Here is a 21,437-nt window from a genome sequence, read left to right as displayed (position 1 = left end):
CTCGGGTTACTGTCACTCGCTGCAGTCTTGATTGCAGGTTGGTGATTGAGATGAGAGATAACAGAGAGGACACCACGGAGCAGAACTGAGTTACAGCGCCATCCACATTTATTGGCAGCCTTGGTAATAATATTAGGCTAGAATAAATTAATCTCCTGTTTCTTGTAGATGTTGCGTTTTAAATGTCTCACAATTTCCTGTGTGGTTTTAGAAAAGCCACACAGGAAGTCACGGTTCCTCCACTTTGCTTAACAGTGTGCATGATGTGCTTTTCCATATATTCACCTTACCAGTTTGTTCAATCTTAGTCTGATTTTGCCAAAGCACGATGTCGAGTCAAACTCCCAGCTGCCTTTTGCAAACTCTACATGTTTACATGTGTGATGTGGGATGGAAAATGGTTTTCACCTGGCATTTCTCAGAATAACCTGGTTGGCAATGTAGACAGCTTTAAAGCTGGTTCTAGACTTGGTGAACCTAAGTTCCCCTTGTTTGGTTCAGTTCTCTAATAATGAGGTTTCAGTGATTTTTAATGTTCTTATAATATTCCTCACTGATGAAAAAAAGCTGGCCTCTTATCCAGCTATTATTTGGACTCTTGGACTGTGCAAGAAATTGTTTTTAAAGATATTTTTGTCTTCAGCAAATAGCTCTCCGTTGCCAGCCAGCTGCTTAGCGACCAACGGATAACGTTCAGCTGGATGTTTGCATGTATTCAGAACGGTCTTGCTTTTCCTGTTTAACTTGTTTCCAACTTTCGTATTTGATGGACTGCTAGCATCACAGCCAATGGTCTGCTAATATTTGGCAAGGTAATCTGAAAGTTTTGGCCTGAAGGAGGTCCGTCCGGGAGAGTAGTTTGTTAAAAGGGTCAGTAGAGCCAATGAACTGAGAAAAAGGCCAATCTTAAGCCAATTAAAACAATGTACAGCAAATTTTAAAAACACAGCAGTATGCACACAGGCATCATTTAATAAGGAGCACTTGTTAATTTATTATGTAATAGTACTTCTGCTACTACCACTACTGTCTTAGTAAATTACATTCAGACTAAAATAATTAAAATAAACTTGTAACACAATTTTAACAAATGATATTGATAAAATGTATTAATTTGCCCCCAATAATTGGGATTCTAACTTTGAATGTTGCTACATGAGTACTGAGTAGTAATTAAAAGACCGTCGACACTTTGATCAAGTTAAAAATAATGTTACATTTATTTCATAGTTATAGAAATAGTTATTAACCAAATAGTTAAATTCCCAACTTGAACTTATTTTAAGGCATCCTACACATCTTCACCAATAGTGCTTATTGTTACTTAGGAAGATGCATTATGTGAAACATTTGCTCTTTTCTTTCCTTGTTGCTCTTCGTATGTGCAACAACAAAACCATATCAGGCAAGGCAATGGAAAAAAAGCCATTTATTGATTTGTTATTCTAGGAAAATCCAACTCTATCTGTAGTTGCACTAACTGAAGATGAGACAGTGTTTACTTGGGTTTTCATAAGGACAGCGAGCAACAAGTGACTGTTTTGCGGCGTCTTGGCGCCAAGACAGAAACAGAAGCACATCAACAGAGTATAAAGCTTTTTTGAAATAGAAAATATTCCTTCCAAACTGTTGGGCTTCTAGTATGGGGATTTGAATAACCAGAATGTTTTTTTTTAAATCACCTCACAGTAGATAAAAATTAAATTTTTTGCATACATTCATTTGATTAATGTTTCAAACAACATTTCTTTCATGGGTGCTTATACTAGAAATTAGCGTCAAATACTGCTGCGTAAGGTTGTGAATATCGGGCCATGAAGAATGCAAACATTAGTGCTGAGTAATATCAAGGCAATATAGAGCAGAAGGAGAATTTCTGCATAAAAATAATCCTGCAGCTGTCAGGACGTCAGCTTACCTTTAACACATTTCCAACTAAACCACCCTTATTTCATTTGGAATGAAATCAGTTAATAAATCACAGTCCAGTAAAGGCGCAGTGGGACATGATCATCTTCAAAAGACCAATCTTGACACAAACAATCAGGAATGGACACTCAACTGTAGAGAATAACATAAAACATGATTTGCAGCAAACAGTTTGGCAAGAAAACATTGTCGTACAGTAGCTTAGAAATCTCACAGTGAAAAGTTTTCTGTCCGCCCCTCAACAGATCGAGCTACAGAGCTCACACCAGTACACACACACACAACTGTAGAAAAATGGTTTATAATTGGAATACAATCATTCTTCAGGTCAAACCGATCTTCTTCTGCTTCCTACATCTTCTTCCGGAGCCACAAGGGCCCGGCGCTCAGTCGTGTGTTTGAGTGGACCATAAACTAATTGCAGGCTGGAGGGAACAAAGAAAGCCCTGATTAGAAACAAAAAGGTCAGAGCCAACGTTGCTGCCGTTGCCGTTTTCCTTCTGCGTATCTGTGTGTGCGCTCTCCTTTGTTAAAAAACAGTTCAGAGAAGTTACCGTGGCCTTCACTCTCTGAAAAAGAGGAATAATATAGCTTATATAGTTTATTATAGTGTTGAACGGAATCATCATTTATTTGTTCTTTGGTTATTCTTCTCCTTCATGTTGTCCTTGCATAATTTTCTTCTAAGAAAGATTGCTTAGTTTCTCACAAAAATAAATAATGACTCCAGATGGTATACTTTTACTATTGCTCATAAACACAAGCGTCGCTGCTTCCTTTCTAAGGCCACTGGGATTCGTTATTTATCGGGCAGCTCGCGACAAGCCTTCAATCTGAGAATGTGACAAGAAACGGACTCATCTCTCCGACAACCGTGTCTTGTCCCCGGCACCAATGGCTGAGCCGAACGCTCAGTCTCTCTGCAGTCCTTGCCGTTTCAGCGCAGTGGGAGTCACCGTGTGGTCAGGCTGAATCGGTCATTAACTCCCCGGCGGGCCACTGGTGAGGAAGTAGGTGGTCATCTCCCCCTTCCCTTTCACCTTGACAAGACCTCGACAGTCCAGCTGGTATCCGTTGTTGGCCAGCACATGGTACAAGTCGGTGGTCACCTTGGAGAAGACATGGGTGTGAGCATGTGAGATGTTTAATCAGTCTGGTGGGGGAATAAAAAAACAATCAGTGTATTTTCACAGAAGTGAACCTTTCATATTTTGTCATGTTACGACTATAAAACTTGAATGAATATTTTAAACAAGACTTCATATTCTTTTTGCCCCTTCATCTCTGCAGAGCCTCTTGAGTTTCTCTCTGATTATTGCTCTTCCAGCACAACCGGTCAAATGTGCCCATGTCCAGTCCTCGAGAGCTATTATCCTGCAATTTTTATATGCTCTATTTATCCAAAAATCCTGAATCAAATGAATGAAGGCCTCGGCAGAGCTGAATATGGTTCTGATGAGGAAATTTAGCTATTTTATTAAGGTGTGTTGGAGAAGGGATGAGCTTGTACTTAGTCCATGCTTGAATGACAAATTGAAAAGCTCTATGTTAGATTTTAAAACTTTTGCCTATTGTTTCATACCCTAGCTTTGCTTTAAGCATCTCCACAACTTTATCTCTGACCTTCTGTGTTCCTTGGTTTCCATGAGGCTCCTTTTTCCTTTTATTTTCTCACAATTTCTGAGGCCTTCACAGAATGGCTGAGATTAAATCGCATGCAGATGGTCTCAATTTGCTAATTAGGTAACCTTTGAAAGCAGTTAGTTGAAATCAATTTATGCACAGTAACCCTTTTCAGATTTTTTTTATTTGAAAACATTTTGAAACCCAAGAGTCATTTCTCTTTCCTTTCAGATTGCTTTGTGTTGGCCTGTAAAAAGCACCTGAAGTTTGTGGTGGAAACGCTACACAATGTGGAAAGCACGTACTTTTCACTCCACTGTAAATAATATTATGCACTGATATTTCAAAATGCATTATATTTGATCAATTATGAATCATTATGTTCAATTACAAATTGAATATCCAATGTTTTTGAGCTTTTTCAAATCACCTCCTAGATGAAGTTTAAGGAAATTACCAGGAAATAGCAATAAATATATATGTTTTTTATTTTTATTTTACAAACTGAAAGTGTTCATTTTTGTTATTTTAGATGCCTTTTACTTATTTGGTAGTGAAATTAAAATGGTTAAACATTTGGAGCTGCAGTACCACAAACTGTCCTACAGGGCGCAGCAGTGCTCTTCCTTATCTTCCCTATCCCCCTAAACCTTTAGCTTTGCATGTGCATAAAACATTTGAAGACATGCTTTAACATCTGGTAGATGTTTATGATTATGACGTTGACCCATGGCAGCAGCTTTGTCTCCAGGGGAAATTTAAATTTAGCTTTCTGCCTGATCCCAAAGGGACATTCAACGAGGAGCATATCTGCTGGAACACAACATGTCTGGCAGTAACTGAGATTCTTGCAAGATGACACCTCTGCAAATGCATAACATTTTTTAGTGATTATTGTGATTTGCTTTGAGTTGTTTACTCTGAGCATAAGCTCTATCGACTCTACGGGGAAGTCTGAGTTTGTGGGGAAAAAAACACAACAAAAAAAAACCTAATTAGATGTCATTTTCATAATGATTCGCATGTGAATGGACACAAGTGACCCAGATTTGTGTAGGAGCAAACACTGAGCAGAGCCTTCATGACTGATTTTCTAAGAATCTGCCAGAGGTGTGGACCTGAATCGCATAGCACGAATTTAATGACTTTAGACACAGCTTTATGAAGTCAGGAAAATACTAGAAACTTAAATCTGGATTTAAAACAATAGGGACAAAAGAAGAAAAAAATTGTCTTTTGGCTAATTCTGACATAAATGTTAATTGAAGTGTATTATCGCTCCCAAATAAATTACATTTCAACTTTAAACAAATTGCTTCTTACTTCACTTTAGCTCATTAATATTTATATTGTGTGATTCTAGATCTTTTTCATAGAATTTGTTGCTTTTCAGGCAAATAAACCCTTTAAGAGACCTTTTGGGAAAGCATTTATTGTTACACTAAGGTAAGTTTTGTTAATGATTTAAGATTTAGGACTTTTGATTTAAGCTAAATCCTTATTCTCACCTTCCTAGGAAACAGGATTCAGCTCCACAACTGGATTATAAGTTTGCTAACTCGTCCACAATTCATTCACAGTCCATTCAAGACATTTTTGAATGATTGGTGTTTTGAAGTTTCTGACTAAACTCCACTCCCAAAAACTGCATGATGACGATGTCCAACGCGACACAGCCACATTTGCAAGACAACCTTCTTTTGAAACTATTCACACATTTTCATCGGAGCCATTTAACATCCTTTCTGCTTCCAGCCTCTTTGTGTTTTGTGCCCTGCTGCATCAGCTGTGCTCACCCACAGCTTTCAATGCAGGACGCTAAAACATAGTTCAGTTCTTGAAGTAGAATAGCTGTTTTTTTCATTTCAAGTTTTGTACACACACAATGAAATATAACTGCACAGGAATATTAACAGCTAAACTATCAATGAGCCATATCAAAACAAAGAATAAACATGCTAAGATTAGCCCAGTACTGCAGGAAACTGCTCAGCAGGAACAAGATGCAAAGAATCATTTTTTTTTTATGTTGTTGCCGTGGTTGTTGGACCAATTCACACAGAATGTAACCTCAAGAAATGATAGAATATGAACAGATCCAATTTGTAATTTGTAGTTTATGTGTACTCAGAACAACTCTGCACCAATTCATACAGATACAGAGATCAGTAGACAATTTGGGTAAAAGCATCTTTCCTAATGGTTCATAATCATGTGGCAGAGTAGGAAGCTGGAATAGATCCCGTTGTTTCCAACTGCAACAACGACTACACCAACACCACATGGCAACCTTTTTACTGAGTTATCCTGTGTTGGAGCAACATGCTGACGCCATCCTAAAGAAATGTCAGTGGGTACAAAATAGCAAAAATTGCCTAGAAAGAATTGAAGAAGAAACTCCATGGTCCTGAATCCAATACCAACACAATGTATCATTGTCTTTTTTAACTTCACTCTGAAACTTTTACTAGATGTTTTTTTTCTTTCTTATCTCACCAAAACTTTTTTTTAATTTACTTTGATTCTTTGCTGTTTTTACAACAACAAAAAAAAAAAAAAAACTCAATTAAAATGATAAACGTGTTGTAATATACAAGTAAAAACTTTGAAGCAGTTTCTGAACACGGTCTACTGCAAACGACGTACCTGTATGTAGTCCGGTACTCCAGTGCTGTCCATTCGGCTGGCCACATTAACTGTGTTTCCCCAGATGTCATACTGGGGTTTCCTGGCGCCAATCACCCCTGCCACAACAGGCCCCATGTTCAACCCTGAGAACGAATCACGCTGCAAGTAAGTTACACTATTAAAAAATATACCAATGCAGCATCTGATGAATTTATTTTAAGTCTTCTGTGTCTGATTAAACATAAAGAGGGTTTATGTTTCAGGAGCATTTTCTTCTAACTTCCAAGCGTACCAATCTTCATCTGGAAGTTGTTGAAGGAATGCTCATTGATGTACTTCATCTGCTCTCGAAGCCTCATGGCGTAATCAGCCAGAGCCAGGATGTGTGAACGGCCCTCTCTGTCGTAGGTGGTGTCGTTGAGGCCCGAGGCTGCCATGTACGTGGAGCCGATTGTTTTGATTTTCTCCAGCTGACGGAACCGCTCCTCACTGATTATCTGGAGATGAGTGGGAAAGCACAAATTAGGAGAAGGAACCGGAGCTATTGGTTAAAAACCCCCAAAGTGTTCACCTGTATTATTTTATCTACACGGCTTGGCGGTGCATATTTTACCTCGTCAAAGTCGGCGATGATTTCGTTAAGCAGTCTGAGGCACTCGACCCCCTCATTGTTTGCCTCCAGCTCCACGTAAAACTCGGAGAAGTTGCTGATAGAGGCGAACATGACAGCGACGCACTCACACGACTGGTAGTACAGCTCGTCATTTCGCCGCTCCATCGCAAGAAAGTGGGCGGCCACGTCTTTGGGCAGGATGTTGTGCAGCAGGCGTCGGTTGTAGGCCTGTAACTCCTCCATTTCCTCCTTCTCCTCCGTGGCCTGAGGAGACACGGACGGAGTTACACTAACAGGATACTCAAATTCTGAAGATGTATTTGTTTTGCTTTGATTGTTCATGACATTTAAGCATACTACAGCAGGTCAGGTGGAAATTTGTGATGAACTGACATTTGTCCTGGCTTCTCTAGTTTCAGTTCTGGTGATTATTAACCTTCTGACACACAAACACGCGATGCTCTTTGACCTTTGACTTTTTGACTTTTGCAAACTTTAAACACTTCTGCTTTCAGTGGAAAAGCGAAACTTATTTACCTGCAACTTCCAGAGGAAGTCGAGACGTGCGGTGGACTCCACCTGCTGGCCGTGCAAATAGAGAGCCAGAACAAACACCAGCAGGATTATGGGAGTCATGACCCTGAGGGGCACTTTGGTCAGAACCCCCAGGCTGAAAAAAAATAATACAATTTTTAATTATTTTAATACCTTTGAGTAAAAGCAGATGTCTACAATGCCAATCAAAACTTTGCATACACCCATCCTGGTAATATTCGGATGCAATATTTTAGTAACAATTCCCTCCAAAAAATGGCAGTCATACATTTAGTGAGTATATATAAACACAGCAAGCTCTCCCTGTTCTCAGAGGAAAGTAGGGGCTTATGTAAATTTCTGATTTGCACTGTGGATATATTATGAATAAAGCTTCTTACCAATGTTCTGCGGTTTCATTGAAACCAGATCTAGGAAAAAGAAAGAGAGTCAGTCCTGAAAACACATGAACCCACTTAAATAAAATGGAGTCAACATATAAACCATCTTACTGTTGCAGGGAATCATTAACAGGTGGTAATTGCCTGTGGTAAAAAATGAGAACATATTCAGAAATAGGACATAACATTCAAAAATAGGACTACTACGTTTTAAACCGTTTTTTTTTTTTTTTTTTTTAAAAAGGAAGTAGGTTGAATCTAAGCTAAGCTGCCGGTGACACGTAAGATTAACCGGTCAAGTTGAAGATTAGTTTGCAGTCAGCTCAGGACCCTGGCAGCGGACTTACAGAGTGTTGGCAATGACCAGCAGGTCAGCGTTGTCAAACAGGGTCGCCTGAGGCCACTCCACCAGCAGGAGGAAAACGAGATAGATGAGCAGCATCAGAGCCAGCTTCCCGATGCTGCTGATGTGCAGGAACACGGAGCAGGCCAGCAGGGTCAGCAGTACGCTGTAGCTGAAATACTGCAGCACACAAGACAGCGGAAAAAAAAAAAAAAAAAAGGAGCAGGAGAAGGATTTAAGCTGTATATTTGGACAGTTTTTACCTGAAACACCAAACATTCACCCAGAGAATGAAATAGAAACAGAACCAACCTCAGGTAAATGGCAGGGCATCACCTGACTGGAGCACAGAGTCAGGCCATCCTCTGCTGTCCTGGTGAGGTTGTGCAGCAGGCACAGAGTCACTGTTGTGTTCAGTTCCCGTCCTACACAGTCCTGCAGTTTCTCTCTGCTGCAGGTAAACTGGAAAGGAAAGACAAAATCTGATCTTAAATTGAACAGGATGAACAACCGGATGTGCCACCTTTTGGCAGATGAGTCAGTAAAACAAACAAATTATCCACCCTCGACATGTAATATAAATGTATTGAAGTAACTATAAAATTTGGAAAATTGCTTTGAAGTTATATCTATGGGGGTCCAAACTCACTGAACAGAAGTAGAGCTGAAGCCTCTGCAGTGAATGAAACATAATGGTAAAGCGTTTGCTTTGCGTTTGGAGGAGGGCTTCCGTTTCAGAGTCTGTAGTTGTCCTAAGAGTTTCTCAGCATTTTATTTTTTATATAACGTCTCTATGGCAACGTGGCAATAAGGTTGCAGCCAAACAACCTTGTGATGAAAACTGAAACGGTTTGTTCCTTTAATTTCCTGACAGAGAGTAAATGTTTGTTGATTAATAATAAATTTTATTTTTATTTTATTGATTTTTCTTAATAATAAATCAGTCTTATGTTTCATTTAAATGCTGATGTGATTGTTAAATGGATGTTTTACTTCTTCATATTAATCTAGATAAATATAGTTTCCCTTGATTGCAATATTTTGTTCACAATGAAAATAATCTTACAGTTATTAGACTACAGATGATTGGTATTCTTTTGTTATTTAGCAAAGTTGATTATATAAAACTTTTCTTTTAAATCTTATTTTCTCAATCTTTAACAACAAAAGAAAAGGCCAGACTCATGCTTCTCTGGATTTAAAGATTCAATTCTGCTCATTATTCCAATTTTGTTTGAGAAATATGACAATTATGTTAAGAATCATTTACATGAGTATAAAAAGTAAACCCACTAGAGAGATCTGATTTCATAAAAGGAGAAAAACAGAAAAAACTCCATAGTGATGATAAATGTGGAATAGAAATATTAAATTAAAATGAGAAAAGTCTCAATTATCCTTTGTGTTGCAGGTGGGGGTTAAATGGGGATCTGTGTTAAATGTGGAAGGGCTTTGTGGTTTTGGGGTTGACAATAGAAGCGTCTCCTTTGTGAGCATAAAAAGACAACAGACATGATCTAACAAGCTGGAAATAAAACAGAGTGATAGGTCTGTCTGGTGTGGACGCCAATGAAAACCACCCTAAATACATCTGGCAGAGTATAAAGTTGATAAGAAAATCTAAAAATTACTGGAGGCTATTTTATTTTTAGGTAAAACTTGAGGGGGGAAAATGAACTAATGATAGTGTACCTGGTACAAATAAAAATATATTCAGTGGGTTCTGCCATAGCATTTTTTTGGGAGATCTTCAGGAATTTTCCATACAATATATCTGCATGTTACAGAAATGCTTGCATAACTATTTTAAACACACGTCAGTTTTGTCATATTTTATCTGTGCACTAATCTGATAATTTATAAAAATAACACACCAATACGTTACCAGTACAGTGTTAAGGTACTAGCATAGTACTGCTACAGTACTAATAGAAATACAGCTTATTACCTTTTGTGGTTATTTTGAATCTCAATTTCAATACTACTGGAGAATCTCTTCTTTCAATTCTTCATTTAGGTCTCAAAATAATTTTATTTAGATACAGTTCAGATGGGAATCGGCACTCAGTATACTCAGTTTACACTCTCTACATTTTCACCCATCTACCTGAAAGTTTCTTGTCTCATTGTGTCTGCTAAGAATTACAGATGACGATTATGAAATTACATCCCAGTGAGAGGCAAAGCAACAATGACCTCAACTCATTTATTCTCATTAGTGAATATTAAAGCTGTAATTCAATAGGTTTAGAGAATGATGGTGTCACAAAAATATTCTAAATTATTTTGGGTGGCTGAACATAGTTTCTATTCTTAGTTTAAGGAGTGCTGCGAGTTTAAAGTACCATAATAACAAGGAACATTTGCCAGAGAAAGTCCCTGAAAACCCCCCGGCCCAATTTAAAAATCCTGGTTACAGTGGCATATTATGATTAGAAACAATGCCTGTAATTACAGGCCCCCTTAGGCAAATTGATCTAGTTTGTAGTCTGAATAGTTCTGAATTTCTTCTACTGTCTCGGAAATTGGATTAGAAACACATGTAAGGAAATGTCTTGACAGTTTAAAGGAAGATCAGACAAATACAAAAGCCACAAAGCCCCTTGTTTACAGTGTGGGCTATGTTGAAATAACATGTTTATGCAAAACAACAGTTTCATTAGTCAAAAGCAACTCAACAAACATCCCTGATGCCTACCATATTAGCAAAAGAAGATATGAAGAGAAGAAGGATGGTGAAGACGCCCACCAGCGTACTGTTTGCCCGAGACTGGATTATTTTCTTGGTGAGTGTCTGGAAGGCAGCTGGGAAGCGCTTTGATATAAAGCGAGGAGAAGATCGGATAAGCGAAAGTTAATATTATGAGTGATGGCAGCTGAAGACATGTAATAAGCACTCTTATCTGGAGCTATCTGGCAGCAGAAGTGGTGAAGGGATTTGTTTCCTACTTTGAGGCAGGAATAGATGGCACAGATGAAAAGGATGTTGGCGAGGATGACGAAGACGCTAATGTAAAGACCAAGCATAAGTGTTGTTCTGTGGAAGATAAAAAAGGCAAGCTCATTAGGACGTACAGCTCTCATTAACCCCTCGTAAGCTAATCAAGAACACATTTCCTGGCCATAATTTGGTATAACTTGGAAGTGCAGTTTGTCAAAGAGAGAACTTACTTTGGGAAAATTATCATCTGAATAAAACAGATGCAGAAGAAGACAAGCAGAGTGCATCCCACATAACCGCCCAGACGATCATCCACCTTTTTGGAGTACTGTGGATAAAAACAAAGAAAGAAACAGATAAAAACTTAGCTACTTTCCAACCCAATTCCTTTAGAAATAACGAAAACGTTTTATAGCAGAAAACTAATGAAACACCAACCTTTTTCTCTAGGTCGGGTGCCTGAAATGTGAGCAGAAACTTCTTGACGTGGTCTTTCCTCAGCTGGTCGATGCTGCGTGCATCGATGGCTCGTGCAAGAAAATCATCCACCTCATCCTCAGAGTTCTGGTTTTCCTGACTGCAACGGCTATAAAACAAACAATGTGGCATGAACCAATCTATTAGCTTATCTACACGGTTTAGCTTTCAGCTCACTTTGGCTAATCTACTAAACGTTAATATTTAGAAAACATTAACAACTATTTAAGCCAAATGACTCTCAATATTTCTCATCCTGACATTCCAAGCCATGATTGAATCTTCCTTTTGTATGTGTCCTGGCTTGAGCTGCTTTGAACTCTTTGCCTGATAAACAACATATCATAATGGAAAGTTATTATTACTATACTTGCAGGAAAAAAAACCTTGAGATTGGCTAAATTTCTGTCTGATTTGGTGTGAGAGGAAGTTTAAGTCCTGGTGGCACGCGATCTTCAGAAAGTTACTCTCAAAGAGCTTCTGTCCAACAAAGTGGCCGAGTTGAGGTTGTGATAAATGTTTACATCCTTAGGTAATTTGTCTAATTTCAGTGAAGCTCTGCTGGACTTCCAAATTTTTTACGTTCTGGACTTTATGGTCTCCGTTCCGTGTTTAAGCCTTCGTTAAATGTTTTTGGGGATTCGTTCTTTACATTTGGTGCCCAGGTTGAAACGGAAATGAAGAAACTACAGACATCTAAACCTTGAGCAAAAGAGACAGCCTGTTCTACCAGAAGAAGCGCTGTAAGTCAGGTAAAAGACTATAGAAGAGATGTTTATCTGCAGCTATACAGCCGATCTCATGAGCTGAAGATGGCAGAACATGTTCGGCTCAAACCGTCATTTTGTATTAGTTCTGAACGGAGGCCGATGAGAACGCTGACAGTGTGGTGGTCTGCAGCTTCCTTCCGTCTCCCATCCTAATCTCCAAAGGTTTTAAAGCTCTGTTAAATTTCCTCTTTTACTCTGGCTGGAAATAACTGGAACAATGTTCTTTCTGGTAAGTAGTTTAATGCTTCACAAGAAATGATGTGGAGTATATTTTTTCTTGACCTTCTGATAGTTATTTGAATATTTTCAGGTTTCTAATCAGTTTAATTCTTATAAAAAATAAATAAATTACAGCTATTTTGTTGTACATGGCAATTTATCTCTTTGTTTTTGCAACTATGCATTCTTAATGCTCCTTCAAAAACTCTACGAAATGTAAGAAATCAGCTCTTCTAGTTGACCTATTAGGCAGATTTGATTTCAATAACCAGTGAAACTGTTGGCTTAGGAACAATAAAGTCCTTTAGAGGGGCTGATAGTTGCAAGAAATGCATCAGTAGTTCAGAGTTTAGTCTATGTTTGCATCTGAGAAAATGTGTTTGTGAGAGGATCGACCTGTGTTATGACAGGCAGGAAGAACCAGATCCAGTATGGTATTAGTGCTGCGCTGGATCTGACTAAATAAAACTAACAGTAGGCAACAGAGTGAAAGGTCTACACTGACAGTCTGTCAGAAAACCTCTTATAATAAAAGCTGCCCTAGCAACAAAAACCGGGAATAAAATACTCACTTTTCTTTGCTGGACGCTGCATCAATGCCCTGAGAAAAATAAAAATACAGAGCATAAATAAGAAAGAAAGAAAAAAAAGGTCTCAAAACTAAAGAACGAGCAACAGTAAAAGTGGAAAACAGACAGTCTCAGACATCTGCACGGTTAATCCCTGTGAGCGAGTTTGATGTTTTAATTAATGCTCAGAGGCTTCAAATTACACCCTCTTTGCCCCAAGGGCTCAAACCCTCTGAGATAGAAAGGACAGAGGAGGAGGACAGAGAAAGAATGCAGGAATAAAAAGGAAATGAGACTTCAAGATTAAGGAGAGGGTGAGGGAGAAATGGTGAAGAACCAGGAAGCTCCCCTGGAGATCTATTGTGATTTCTGTTTTGTTTTCTGAAATTTCCAGTGGCTCTTTTATGTCTGCACAGAAAGCCTTCAAATTTTTCTCACTTTTTTTTTAATCCTAAATTCTATTTACAGAGCCTTGTCCAAATATTACGGTTTTAATGAACATGAGTCTAAAACTACTCTAGGAGTGTGAACATATTAGCTCTGACCACGTTAAAATAATCAGTGAACATTAGAGGGACATATTGTTATTGATTGTAATTTGTTCCATCAACTTAAATAACAAAAAAACACATAAAGAAAACACTTAATGCTCCTGAAATGTGGATCTTTTTTCCAGTATTTGATTATTACACTGCATCTTTATGAAATAAAATGAATATATTTTCAATTATAACAGAACAATAATAATTTTCTGATTCGTTGTTGTTTAACAGATTGGCACTTTTTGACTCCCATAGAAAAGGACATTTTTGCCCAAATATGGCCACTCCAGGTGAGTCTTTAATTCAGTGTAGCTGAATCAGATTACTGTTTAGTGTTTATGGCATTTAAGAAGAGAAAGGCTAGTAAGAAATTTAACCAACATAGCATTTTACATAACAGTTTGCAGTGAAATAGCAAACAGCAGACTTGCTTGTTTCTTTCAGTCAACAATGGTTCTATTTTCACCTGCTCTGTCAACTTGCAGGGTGGGCTGACACTGTTCCTAATACACAACAGGCTCAGCTCTATAATGTCATCACTGCATTAGTCTTCTTATAACATAAGCAATAAAACTCAAACACAGCTCCATTTCTTCACAGTAAATGTGAGATTTTGCTTGCTAATCTATCTCTAAAAAAAATGATCCAGCATGACAACGTTTTGGAGGGAGTCTCACCATCTTCTTGTAGACTTTAGACTCCTTACTTCTGGAAAAAGCTCTATCAGAGGCCCAATGGGGCACCAGGCCCTCTGCAGAATTTGCACGCGTTCGTTGAATTTTGGCCATCATGGCTTTCTCGTCTTTCTGAAAGGAAAAACAAATGAATGCCCTTAATGCCATGTGACCAAAAGCATTCGGCTGTTTGTGTGAAATATGTGGCAGTGGTGTGGTATTTTAAGGGGAGCCACACAGATAAGAGCACTTACTCTTTTCTGGCTACAGCCAAGCACCAAAAAGGTTTCGATGTTGTTTTCCTTCAGGTAAGCGTTCCTCTCCCCTCCGTATCCTGGTTCTACCTCATAATCCCCATTCAGGTACTGCAAGGTGGCTTTGGTAATGTGGATACGTCTGAGAACACGAGCAATTCAGAAATCAGAAGCTGCACGGAGAAAGCGGTCGTCCGTCAGTCAAGCAGCAGGTGGAGCCGGACGTTCTCACCCTGCCTTCCCCCCGGCCTCCATTTGGTTAGCGAGCGTCACGTCGTTGGACCAGACGTCAAACTGCCACTTGCGCAGGCCCAGCACCCCACAGTGAACCCGCCCGCTGTGAATGCCCACCCGCATGTTCACATTAACACCTGTCACTTCTCTTACCAGCCTGCAGATGAAAATACACACACTGCTGTTAAAAAAACAAAGAAAAGACTTTGACGAACAATTCATGACGGTTTCTGTGTTTCAGTGCTTTAGTGTCCAATGTTCACTCACGAGATGGCTTCAATCATGTCTACTCCCATCTCCACACAGCAGTGTGCGTGGTCAGCCCGGGGCTCGGGCAGACCCGATACACAGTAGTAACAGTCTCCGAGGATTTTGATGCGCAGGCAGTGGTTCTCCTGTTCAACACAGGAGCAAAATACAGATTTTACCTACAATGTTGGGGGTTTTTTGTGAGACCTAATGTTCAGCTAGGAATTCTGTGATTAAAAGCACTTTGGATTTGTTCAGCCTTTTCCTGTGTGCCACACTTGAATGTCTCAAATCATCACACGAATTTTAATTTCAAAGTTAATCTGGAAAAACATGTTTATTAAGATAAAATGCTATCCAAACCAACAAGGTCCTACAAGAAAAAGCAATTGTCTCCTCCTTAAACTCAGCTGTTTATCGCGTCTCGGTCCAACTTAAGTGCAACACTTCTCTACTTTCATTTCGGGGTTCTATTGTTTCTGTTTTGAGTCAGTATGAGATCGGGTTTCTGGTGCTGCTCACATCATCGTCAAGCTGAAATTGATGACCAGACATTTAATTTTTTCCATTTTGCATACATTTTTCTAGCATAGGTTTTGCGATTAGAACTCTACCATAGAGGCCTTTTTGTTTACTCTCTCTATTTTTTAAATCAGTAGCACTGAACATAATCCTGCCAAATAAAGTCTGATGTGCTGTAGATGTTCTTTTGGGTTCATTTGTGACCTCATGGATAAGACAGAGATATACTCTTTATGTAAGTTTCAAAGGCAACTCTTGGTAAGGTTCACAACTGTTCTCTGTTTTCTGGTTCTGTGGATGATGTCTCTCACTGAAGTCCTAGAATTTCACAAATTTGTTTTGTAACTCTTTCCAGACTCATTTGTTGTTGAATTTCTTTATATCTGGGCTTAATGTGTCCCTTTATGGGGTCTTTTTGTCTATTTTATGTTATCAGAAAAGTTCTTACTCTTAAAGGGCTGGAAATGATAAAGTTGGTAAAATTGTGATTAATTACATTTAATTAATAGCTTAACGCAGGATGATTGCATATTTGTTTGCACATAAAATTTGTAACTATATGAAAACTACTTCTTATATTTAGTTGGCTTAACTTTATCAGATATTGAAGTTTTCTGTTTTGTGTAACATTGGTATGTTACACAAAGCAAATTAGATTAAATCTTTAAGGAGACAAATAGTTTCTGACATAACTGTAGATAAATCTGCGCAATCTAACTAGTGGCGTTTGCAATTTATCAAAGTACATAATGCTATTTTTATCTGCGATACGGCTAAGGCTGCAGATTGCACAGTAGCGCTGGAGTCAGTGGTTCAGAGTTGTGCGGTGAAAGTCGCAGCAGCAGGTGTCTCACCGATGCCAGCTTGTCGAAACGGGCAAACAGCTCGTTCAGCGTCATGACCAGTTCCTGGGCCGTGCACTGAGACGCCAGGCTGGTGAACCCCTCGATGTCGGCAAACAGTATGCTGCAGATCATGGGATGTTGGGGTGGGAGTGGTAAGAGGGAGGAAGGGAGAAAGAAAAAAAAAAGAAGAGAGAATTAGATTAATCAAATACAGAAGGAAGGAGGAAACTGCTCCGAATGCCACTGGAGCCGAGAAGAGACAAAGAGTCGCAGACATTCGTTCGGCCGCGGCTCTCATCGTTTAGTCAGATTTAGGTCACCACATCCATCCCTTCCCTCTGAGAACACCTCCACCCCCGTCGCCAGGTCTGCTTGACTTTGCTACTCTAACTTTTAAAAGAAACGAAGAACAAGGATAAACAACAGGAAGACCAATGTCTTACCTCCATATAACAGATTAATCTAAACTATAATATTTTGATATATGAAGTTTTAAACTTTTAAACTCAGAATGTCTCAGAAGGCTCTGTTGTGTTTTTTATATTTATATCTTATAATTTTCCCTCACCTATGAACTATGCCTTTCAAAATATTTATACCCTTTGAATTTATTTTTTTACTTTTTGCCACGTTACATCCACAAGCTTTAATGCATCTTACCAAGATGTTATGCGAAAGAACAAAATATAATAGTGTAAGTAGGAAGGGCAAGAGGTTTATGGATTTATTTTACAAATACAAATTGAAAGACTAAATTAAAACAGAAAAACAGGTGTCATTCTTCCATTTGCTAGTAGTTTTTGTTGGTCTGTAATTTATGACCACAGTAAAACATACTGAGGTTTGTGGTTGTAATGTGAACGAAAAAAAAAAAATATCCAAGAGACATTAATACTTTTACAAGTCTTACTAACTCCCACACAATAAACACATTTACTACTGGCCAGCCAGAGGCCAAACCACATTATAATAAAATCATTTTAAGGTTTTCTTTTTCCTAATTTGGTGCAGATAAACTTCAGCCTTGGGATTTTTTAGCAGCTGAAATGACGTGAGATGACCTAAGAAAACAACCCTGTGAATGAAAACAGGGTATTATTTCACCTTCAACACTGAACCACTGGTGGCTCTTTGGTATTTGCAGAGGCGGTATTAGATTTTTAGGCTCTGCAATGATAAAACAAAGAAGGAGACAAACTCTGAACTGAATTAAACTGATTATTTTGCTCACAATTAGTTCAATTTGAGAATTCTGTAAAACATTAAAATGTGAAGAAAACGATGATGAGCAACTTTTATTTGTTTACGCGATTCTGTGCTGAATCTTTCACAAAAAGACCTGAAAATAGCTGGACAAAAACTAAAGGTTTTAATCTGGGTTACATCGAGGTAATAGATTGTTCCTGGAACATTTACATCTTAGTAGGGCAGCGGTGAAGCAAAGCGTTATGCCACTAAGCGCCGTAAATCAACCTTCCTTATCTGGGTCATCTGCCACAGAAGATGTCTGCAGAAACTGTTTATTTCTTGTTCCTCTATTAGTAGTGAGTTCTTCCATTTCAGGATGCAAAAACCACGTGCTAATGGTGATGAGAAAGAGGCACAGGAAACGTAGGGTCTACCTCTCTTAATGTACTACTGAAAACATGGTTAGGTTAATATCTGTGTCTTCACACCATAATATGCGTAACAGTCACTCTCCGGGGGAAAACATCTCATTCAGGTACAACCTCATCTTAAGTGGTAGTGTCCATTACTGGGCTTACCTCACATTATCGTGCTTCTGGATGTAGATCTTGTGAAACATCATGTCTTCCTTCTTGGCGTTGATCTCAGCCTTCATCTCCATTGCAACGTGCCTTGGCAAAACAGAAAGCAGCAACCGTTCCTAAACAAGGGAGAGAGAGAGGCAGAGGGAGGAATAAAAAAAAAAAAGACAGAAAGAGAGAGAGAGAAACACACACACACACACACGCAGACATAAAGAGGGCTTTTAAAATATTATTTTCCACTAAAAATACTGAATGTGTCACTGTGTTTTACTGGCATATGTGTGGGAACGTCTTAGTTTACTAGAAAGAAGTGGAGATTTGTGTTTCTGACCTCACAACAAAAACAAAAAAGAGAAACAAATCAGTCCGTGACACGGAGACTCCCATTTGTTGCTTATTTGCATGCGTGCGACGGGTTTTCCTGGAGGACGACGGCACGGCTGCTCCCTGTCTGACTCTGGTAGGAAACGCAGGTGTGTGCGTACCTGCTGATGGTTCTCCCTCTGCAGGTGCTGCCTGGCCTGAATATATCCTCTCGTCTCCTGGAAGGTCTGTCTCTGGGAGACTTCAGCCGGATAGTGGGTACAGATCCCGATGATGTTAGCGCACAGGAAGATCAGCACGTTGGCACATATCTAAAAAAAAAGAACCAGTGAGGGAAGGTGAAAGGGAGACAGAAAGTCAGGTACACGTCGGTTTTAGCAGAGCAGTAAACTCAACTTGACGTGGGTGAGGTCGCAGAGGGAAACTTATAACATTCTGTGTCATAGGAGGGACCAGAAGGTGAGGAGCCATTAAATGTGATCTGGTTGTAAAGGATGGGCAAATGTAAGAGGACATCATCTCACTGTGTTCTGAATCACAGACCAAGCTGCAAACACTTAATGACTTACACTGTATTTGAGAATAACTTTAATCTCAGGTTGATAGTTAACAACACTGACTGTTTCTTTTCTGTGCAAACGGTTCAGGTTTTTAGTCATAATTGGCGTTTTCTTTTTTGCCACCTTTCAAATCTATCTTTATAAATATTGTTCAGGTTTTCTGAAGGTCTTCCTACATTTTTCTTCTTTGGATTTTGTCTGTGTAATGTTTCTGAAAACAATCCTTGCATACTGTGGAGTGATTGGTTGAAGAATCAAGGTGTAAAAAAGGAAAAGGAGAGACAGACTGACGGCTGAGAATATTAATGTTTTCTGCAATTTTCCAATAAAGTTCAAAGATTAATTCATCAGGTCATGTCTGCGCATTGTTTTTCTTTTTTTTTAATTTGTATCTATCTTTTGTTTCAAGTGATGCTTACATTTTTATTCTTTTGATTTATTTCATGTTTCAATGTCTTTTTTGTGTTATTTTGATGTTTGATGTAATTGGACTTCTCCAGTTTCTAAGCATCGTAATCAGCTTGTGATACTCTTCAGAAAGCAGAATTTTAAAAAATTCATAATAACCCATGCAATTAGCTACTCTGATATTTAGAAGTGTTTTAATATTTTATAAAGTCCATTAAAATCCAAATCATGCATAACTTTGTCATAGCTTTTGTAATCACGGTTTCAAGTTAGTTGCAGAAGAATTAATTGCAATTTTCTGAAAAGCAATGAACTCATAGTACACATTCTTCTTCTTTTAAATTGTTGTGTTTATACCACAACAGTATGAGTTTACCAAATGGTACCTTCACGTAAAGTTTCGGCCCAGTCCATGAACAGCTTCATTTGAACAGTTTCAAAAAGTCAGCTCTTCTTCATGTCTGAAGAAGTTCTGAAACAGGACCGAAGAGATGAATCATCTTTCATTTAAAGTATACAGATAAAAGCACTTTGGTTTTCACCTAGTTGATACCAAAATACCAGTTAATCTCTCTCAAGCTAATTGCTAATTGTTAAACTACAACTGAAGAAATGAAAATAAATGATATATCTTTATGCCAGGACCATTAAGTTCCCTGCTATCTGTCAAAACAATAGTGGCTCATCCTCAGAGATTAGGAGCTGCATTCCTAAAAAAATAAAATAAAAAAAATGGTACTTTAACATCTCAAAACATTCAAGTATTTTAGGAAATGTCATAATATATTCTGACTAATTGGAGGTGAAATATAAAACAACTGAGGGATGATTGATTTTTGTCCAGTGCAGAATATTTTGGCAAGAAATTGATAATTTGATCAAGCAATCAATGATTTAGAGGGGTTAAATAAAAAACCCACAACAACATCTATGTATGTCTGCTAATGCGTTGCTTTAGGCAGAGGTTTATGTAGCTGCCACTTATGTGCTGTGAAGTTTTGAGAATCCACAATCTGGATGCAATTATCTGTGACTGGAGCAGATTAAGCTGAGCAGTATAGTACAGTTGAATTTGTGGGGTCACTGACCTTCAAGACATTCCTCTCTACTCCTGCAACCACTGTCTATTTGTTTTTTCGGACTGACTGTCTATCTGTCTATTTGTTTTCCCCTTGTGGTAAGCCGAGCCTGCAAGTCTTTTTTTTTTTCTCTCTCTCTTTTTTTTCTGCTCAGTTGCCTCAGACTGAACATCACGAACTGAGTCCCGAGTGTCCGGACTTCCCCTCCTTTTGAAAACGTTGGAGCATGCGCAGACACACGTCTCCTTCATGTTCAGAGACACACTCTGGCCTGGGAAAGTCATTTGACCTCTGACCAGAGCGCCCGAGTGTTTCCTCCACAGATAATATCATCAATAATGGGGGAAGAAAAAGAGAAAAGTGCAGGCTCAGCGCCCATGCAAAAGCTGATACTGAATCAGTATTCGTAGCAGGCTTTAATATGGAGGCAAGAAGTTGAAAAATCTCTCCTTTGGTACCAGTATGTCTGCAGGGTGCTGGTATGTAGCCAAACCAGTGCCTGTTTGTATGCATGCTTGTACTTTGTGCTCATCAAAAATGATGGCGGCAAAGAGATGCGGAGCAAAAGATAGAGGTGGGTTATCTGTCCACACACATACGCGGCATATTTTCATAGACGTGTCAGCGCCTTTTTCAAACTCTGAATGACAATTGGATCATAAGGGGTTAAGCTGCTGCGTTTATCCTTCACACGCTGCTGAAATCAGCAGATGAAAGTAAAAATAAAGCAATAACTTTTTTTTTTTTTTCCCCCTCATGCCGTCCTGAGACGAGTTTACACTGTATACACCAGAGCTGACCATTTGTTGTCACAACAAGTCAGAGATAATCCAACAACCTATGCTTGAAACAGGACACTGCGACCGCAGCACAGAGGGAGGCAAATTCCACTGGGAGGGTTAGAAAGGACGATCAATTCTGGCCAAC

General features: G+C 38.8%; 1 protein-coding gene across 3 annotated transcripts in view; it reads right to left on the bottom strand.

The window, feature by feature from the left end:
* Positions 1 to 1,410: 1,410 nt before the first annotated feature.
* Positions 1,411 to 21,437, bottom strand: part of LOC122837578 (adenylate cyclase type 6-like) — a 43,776-nt gene continuing 23,749 nt past the window's right edge. For 2 of the 3 annotated variants that reach the window (XM_044128030.1, XM_044128021.1), the window contains 21 exons: positions 18,625 to 18,774; positions 18,134 to 18,255; positions 16,377 to 16,488; positions 15,019 to 15,146; positions 14,750 to 14,908; positions 14,518 to 14,659; positions 14,267 to 14,395; positions 13,051 to 13,079; positions 11,451 to 11,598; positions 11,243 to 11,340; positions 11,021 to 11,108; positions 10,770 to 10,886; positions 8,384 to 8,533; positions 8,076 to 8,251; positions 7,840 to 7,872; positions 7,729 to 7,758; positions 7,331 to 7,463; positions 6,794 to 7,057; positions 6,473 to 6,677; positions 6,199 to 6,323; positions 1,411 to 3,038 (listed from right to left, as the gene is read on the bottom strand). In XM_044128030.1, coding sequence (XP_043983965.1) covers positions 2,910 to 3,038; positions 6,199 to 6,323; positions 6,473 to 6,677; positions 6,794 to 7,057; positions 7,331 to 7,463; positions 7,729 to 7,758; positions 7,840 to 7,872; positions 8,076 to 8,251; positions 8,384 to 8,533; positions 10,770 to 10,886; positions 11,021 to 11,108; positions 11,243 to 11,340; positions 11,451 to 11,598; positions 13,051 to 13,079; positions 14,267 to 14,395; positions 14,518 to 14,659; positions 14,750 to 14,908; positions 15,019 to 15,146; positions 16,377 to 16,488; positions 18,134 to 18,255; positions 18,625 to 18,774 — 2,667 coding nt within the window. In that variant the 3' untranslated portion in view covers positions 1,411 to 2,909. Of the gene's footprint in view, positions 3,083 to 6,198; positions 6,324 to 6,472; positions 6,678 to 6,793; positions 7,058 to 7,330; positions 7,464 to 7,728; positions 7,759 to 7,839; positions 7,873 to 8,075; positions 8,252 to 8,383; positions 8,534 to 10,769; positions 10,887 to 11,020; positions 11,109 to 11,242; positions 11,341 to 11,450; positions 11,599 to 13,050; positions 13,080 to 14,266; positions 14,396 to 14,517; positions 14,660 to 14,749; positions 14,909 to 15,018; positions 15,147 to 16,376; positions 16,489 to 18,133; positions 18,256 to 18,624; positions 18,775 to 21,437 lie in introns of all 3 variants that reach the window. The other variant, XM_044128038.1, reaches the window with a different exon arrangement.

Source organism: Gambusia affinis, linkage group LG01 (assembly GCF_019740435.1).
Source record: "Gambusia affinis linkage group LG01, SWU_Gaff_1.0, whole genome shotgun sequence".
Classification (NCBI taxonomy): domain Eukaryota; kingdom Metazoa; phylum Chordata; class Actinopteri; order Cyprinodontiformes; family Poeciliidae; genus Gambusia; species Gambusia affinis.
The sequence above is the reverse complement of the archived record's forward strand: the minus strand, read 5'-3'. Positions and strand labels throughout refer to the sequence as shown.